Here is a 6,000-nt window from a genome sequence, read left to right on the forward strand (position 1 = left end):
GGTGCTTAAAACTACCAGACGACGTCTTAGTGTCAATAAACGCATGGAATTTGTCAGTCCTTTCCTGCTTACTTTAAAAAGTGTTCATGTCATAATTATAAGTTAAATGATTCGAAATTAAAGTATAATTAATATCAGGCGTAAATCATTTTCTCATTAACGAACCGCATTATATTTTAATGTTTTTTATAATTTCCTTCCTGCTGGCCTGAAAAAAACTAGTATAAGATTGTTATCTACGCCCTCCAAGTTTGCTTTCATAGTGAATACCGGCTTCAAGAATCGACTTCAATGTTGTTTTTTTACTCTAGGTATCCACTACCAGGCAACGAATGACACATAGGACTGCTATTTTCAATTCGAATGATTTTTTTTGAGTACTTCAAGTGGTGTTATTTCTATAGAACGCGGCCTAAAGGCTATCGCAAACTGAGCGTGGATACTAGGATAACCATCGCTAGGACCATTCACTCCTGCGTTTGATTTTCTAACTATTCTTCAAACTTAGGCCCCGTCCACAGTATGCCGGATAAATTTGAATTCGAATTTTTATTTATTCGGTTCCATTTCTAAAATTCGTTTTCGGTGAAGAATTGTTCCGGATTCGCCCGGACTAGTGTGGACGGTAGGCCTAACCGAATTAATGAAAATTCGGATTCAAATTTATCCGGCATAGTGTGGACAGGGCCTTATACTGGAATATTGATCTGCCATTCAGAAGGCCTCATTCATGATACGTCGCGACACGGTTACTTCACATTTGATATGTTGTTAGTTATAACGCTTTTCATTAAGGCCTATATTATTTCCCCTTGTTACATGCACTTGTCATGCAGGTGCGCTTTGCATTGAGTAATAGGCAAAAAACTATTGTATTGGGCTGCAATAACTCAGCATTCCCAAGAGTGCAAAAGATAAGAACATGGCGGCCGGCGCTATCTTGCAATTGGTGAGATTAGTACTAATAGATTCCAATGAGAAATCTTTAATTAAATAGCTAGCACCAAATATTAGGTGGAAACATTTTGAGGCTGTATGTTAAAGGTAGAATGTCTCTCTCTGGGGGAATGAAAATTAGAAGCGAATGTGGCGGTAATACAGACAACAAGTTGCAAGTCCTTGTTACTTGGTTACCACAACTTACTGTTTTAGATAAGTTTATTTATTATTTATTTAGTTTAAAAAAGATGATAGGAAACAAGTACAACAGAGAAACTAGCCTGAATCCCCACTCCTCGCAAAACCTCTCCTCACAAAAAAACATAGGGCCGCTACACAGGCTACAGAGAGGCTATATGGAATCGTTCACACTTCCACAACCATACATATCTAATTTTTTCTCTGTTCTTTTAGTTCCACATATCTAACCTCTTATCCGTTTTTCCCCCAGTATTTTTTAACTTAACTTAGAGATATATATAAATATTATTTATGAGTTTTTTTTAATTACATAGACAAAAATACCATCCACTTCTTAATCAGCTGTTTATATTAATACTGTAATTACAATTGAAATAATCTGTATACCCTATACATGACATGACGTGACTAATACTAATGATCAGCTGAAAGGTCGAGGAGGGATAATGGGTGGTGGTCGTTCTGTTGTTGGTGGGACTGTTTCTGGTCTTGGAGAAGCTGTAGTTGGAGCAACTGCATGAAAAATAACGAAATCAAGTCAGAAAACATGTTGAAATATAAATTGCAGTCGATGTATGTACGTTGTGGGACCATCACAACTGAGGTAGGCCAAGATATGGGTCAAAGCCACGACATCAAACTTTTAGCTTGTTTTTAGTTAGGTAGTAATGTTTTTCTATTTTAGACCACGTGTCATTCTTTAGAGTGCAGGCTATAAATCCGTTAGAAATAGTACTAACTTATTAGAGTACAAAATAGCACCAATGAAACAATTGAAGAAAATAATTGAATAAGTAAAATAGATAAATGTTTATTGCTGTTTAGTTTTTGTGCTATTTCACGGATATATGATTTGCACCGTAGTATCATTTATTTGTATAACGCTTTTCAATGCATGAATATATATATAGATACATCTCAAACAAAGATTTGTATTATCAGAATAACATGTGGTCTGAAATGAGAAAGCATGCCCTAGGTAAAGATATCTATTGGAATTTTGAATTTTGAATTTATAGTATATCTGGTTCTTTAGGAATTCGACATGCGCGCCGCGATAGAAGATTTTGGCTGTGTCTCAAATTTCTTTATAGTGTGGACTAATGAAAACCACGGTCCACTCACCACATTTAGGGCAGCATTTTCCAGGAATTTCAATGGGTATTAAATCTCCATTACACTTGCATGATTTAATGAAGCATTTAGCGACGTTATTGGCTTGACATGTACATTCAGCACAAGTGGAATCTTTACGGGCCAACCATGTGCTTCCAACGGGCATTATTTGGCCGTTGTTGGAGCATTCTGAAAGAGATCAATCTGTATTTACAAATTTTTGCATTCATCGCAGGATATTTTTCAGCTTTTCAACCATGCGCAATTAAAATTGAGGTGTTTAGTGGAATATCGTGAACAAGTGAAAATAGAGGAAACAATAAGTGGAAGCAGACGTACCCACCACAGAAATGTCGTAGTATATATTTATACAGATACCTTATGAGATACAAGATATCAAATGAGATGCAGAACGTAAAACATGCTTAAATACGATTGCTTAACCACGGCATTTTGTGGAAAATATACTCTTTTAACTTGACTTAGTGCAATACTTATGTCTCTGATACAATAGAAGATAAATGAGACCAAATAAGTTACTTTTTAAGTTTTGCATCTCATTTGGTATCTTGCATCTTATTAGGTATATGTATAAATGTATACTACAAACTTTCTGCAATCAAGTATATATATATATATATATATATATATATATATATATATATATAAAACAACAATTCAAAACAGAACAGAGAAACAAGAACAGATAAATTCGAAACAACAACAACAACAACATCTCGAGTAGAATTCGGAATTTACAGGTACAAGTGATGTTCCGAAAGTTTTCAAAATTGTACGAGCCTTTAGGCGAGAGATTCTGGACAGATTCAAGGAGTAGTTTGTATTGTTGGCGGTCTGCGGTTGCTACAAGGAAAAGACGCGTAAACCTTGCGAACACCCGCAAACCTCCAAGCAATGCAGTACTAGTATATTTACCGCATACAGGGCAACATTGACCCGGCAAATACTTCAACTTGAGGCATAAAGTTCGATAATCTGTCTCACAGTGAAGTCCTTTACAGTTCTTTGCTTCTCCATTGCTACACGTGCACAGCTTACACGACGTCGAGTTGCTATTGAGAAACATTTGGTCACCTTCATTGTACACTTTACCATTAATATGACAGGATGTTGGTTTGGGAACGACTAAAAAGGAAAAAAATCATTTAAAAATGGGCCTTATTCGTTGTTCGCGCAATGTTTTCCCATATATTTCTTCGCGCCATTTTCCAATCTTCGCGATCCGTATCCGTAATCCGTATTTAGACAATGACAATGATCACTGAGGCCTATGGTTGTTTTAGCTCAGCCAAAATCATAATTAATTCTGTGCAACAAAATTATGCAGGTTTTTTGTGACAGAAACACATCTAAATCTGATCTATGCGGTTATGCATACCTTTATAACGATATACCATATTCGCCCAGTCTTTTCCTACTCCGTGCTCGCAGTTCGTTGACACACCGTACATGTTGTAGCGCTCCTCTGCTGACCCATCGCTCCAGCACTCACCATAATACTGAACAGCGAACATACCAGGGTAGGCGTGTTGGTAGGCGCTCTCTGCGCATGCTTTGACCATATAACTGGTGTCAGGATAGGAACGCCATCTAATACTGCTGCGGAAGTTTGCGTACATGTTGCGTAAAGCGCGAGAAGGTCGATCACGAAAGCATCCAATAGATTCCAGTTCGATGTAAACTGAAAGAAGAAAAGCAGGATTATTCTATGAATATTACTTATTTGTATCATTAATGACGGTCATTTGTAGAAGGACCGCGATGTTTCGACTACAGACTGCTCTTTAGGCGATAGTGTAGAGTGGATGGTCTCATCAGTATCACTGATTTATTCAAATTCCACTATCAAATAGTATTTTTCATTCTACAATCATTTTAGTCAGTTTATCGTATAGAGTGCATAACATATATCCGTGAAAAAGTTAACTAACAAAATTGTACAAACTAGTGTAAAGTTTTGTTTTGTGTTTTTTTTTTTGGTCTATTAAGGTCTAATGAACTTACTAATTTGTGCAATTCCTTACAACGTTTTCACGGATGCACTCTATAGTCTTTAAGGATATTTTACTACTTACCAGGGCTACCAAAGTCCCCTTTGATCCGGTAAATAGTCTGTAAATATATATATATAAACCTTGTGAGATTGTAATTATTACTGAGGGCACACTTACCTCTAGCTGTTTGACTAGCATGGTCTACTGCTCAAGGTGCAAGGGTGAAAAAAAATATAATGAAGAGGGGTAAAAATACGATGCACGAAATGATAGTAAAATAAAGAAAAACAGTTAAGTTAAGTCAATAAGCTGCAAAATTAATTAAATGAAGTTGAAAATATACGTGAAACGTATTTTTTCAGTTTTCTTTTCTTGCGATTTGTTCGCGCGCATCAAGATTAATTTTACGGTGCAGAAATTTTGTTCTTAGCCGCGGGTTCTATCTTTAAATCAGCGATTATGATTAAGTCCGTCTTGTCATTTGTTATTTCGCTCTCACCTGTTGATTTGCGCTCACATCCAGTGAGATGAAATACAATATAACTAGCAGTGGCAGGATCATCCGTATACAGGACACCATGGTCACTATGTTACGAGCATTAAGGTAATACAAGTATTAAACACATGAACATGATTGAACATCAGTTAACCATTGCAGCAATTAATTATTTTCCTTTCGTTTTTGTTTTTGTTTCTTTCTTTCCCTCTTGGGGGAGGAGGGAGAAGAGGGAGGAAGGGAGGAGGGAGGGAAGTTAGAGGGGAAGGGAGGAAGGGGGGGAGGAGGGAGGGAGGGAGAGGAGGGAGGAGGAGAGGAGGGGGGGGGAGGAAGGGGGAGGGAGGAAGGGAGGAAGGAGGAAGGATGGAGGGAGCGAAGGGGAAGGGAGAGGGAGGAGGGAGACAGGGAGGAGGGAGGAGGGGGGAGGGGCAGGAGGGGGAAGGAGGAGAGGGAGATCTTTATTTTCTTTCTTTCTTCTTTTCTTTCTTTCTTTCTTTCTTCCTTCCTTCCTTCCTTCCTTCCTTTCTTTCCTTCCTTCCTTCTTTTGCCATGGTGTTTCTCTCTTTTCTTCCAAACATGTTCTTCCTCTATCTGCCATTCATATTATCATGATTCCAGTAAAGTGAAAAGAGTGTTCACCTAGCACACAAATATATATCTAACTTACCTTCAGCTTCCTAGTTCCGTCGAGTTCAATTGACCCTAATCAATTAACTCTTTTCTTTCAAGAGCTTTTAAGACCTAAAAGTGTTGTGTGCTATATAACGAGTTATTCGTGTTATAGGCTGCGAGAGCAGGTGGATATAGTGCAATCAGGGTTATAATCTAACTTCAAAAATCAAAAAAGGAAAAATGAGTAGGATTATGTTTAATAAATGAGATAAGATAACAAAACTCGACCGGAATCTGCTATCACGACCATTTGATAAGATGGCATGGACTCCTAGCTCTGATCTGAAGTCACCTAAACTGCATACAGTCAATTCAAAAAATGTTGTCGTCGACCAAGTCAAGCCTACGCGACTGGACCGAAAGGAACTCTGGGTAGCAATCATTGAAGCTGAGTTGACTGCATAATTCTATCTGACTAGTTATGCCTGGTTTAAAGCACGAACCTTCGTAGGCGAGCGGGAAGTGTTGAAGGACACGTATTATTAATGCCTTCATATTTTCCAAATTGTGAACTGAATCATAACTACTTTGTTTCTCTTTCCCTAAACCCAAAGACATGCA

The 6,000-nt window shown here is 37.8% G+C and overlaps 1 protein-coding gene across 1 annotated transcript; it reads right to left on the reverse strand.

Moving 5' to 3' along the window:
• Positions 1 to 1,468: 1,468 nt before the first annotated feature.
• Positions 1,469 to 5,580, reverse strand: LOC116287149 (uncharacterized). Its single transcript, XM_031693789.2, has 7 exons — positions 5,435 to 5,580; positions 4,771 to 4,856; positions 4,353 to 4,389; positions 3,656 to 3,958; positions 3,193 to 3,402; positions 2,266 to 2,445; positions 1,469 to 1,653 (listed from the first exon to the last, which is right to left on the reverse strand). Exons 2-7 carry the CDS (start codon positions 4,849 to 4,851, stop codon positions 1,562 to 1,564), a joined length of 903 nt encoding a protein of 300 aa, XP_031549649.1. The 5' UTR covers positions 4,852 to 4,856; positions 5,435 to 5,580; the 3' UTR covers positions 1,469 to 1,561.
• Between the last annotated feature and the right edge of the window lie 420 nt (positions 5,581 to 6,000).

This window comes from Actinia tenebrosa, unplaced genomic scaffold (assembly GCF_029948245.1).
Source record: "Actinia tenebrosa isolate PJP-AT-01 unplaced genomic scaffold, QUT_ActTen_1.0 PGA_scaffold4__44_contigs__length_22323623, whole genome shotgun sequence".
Lineage (NCBI taxonomy): Eukaryota > Metazoa > Cnidaria > Anthozoa > Actiniaria > Actiniidae > Actinia > Actinia tenebrosa.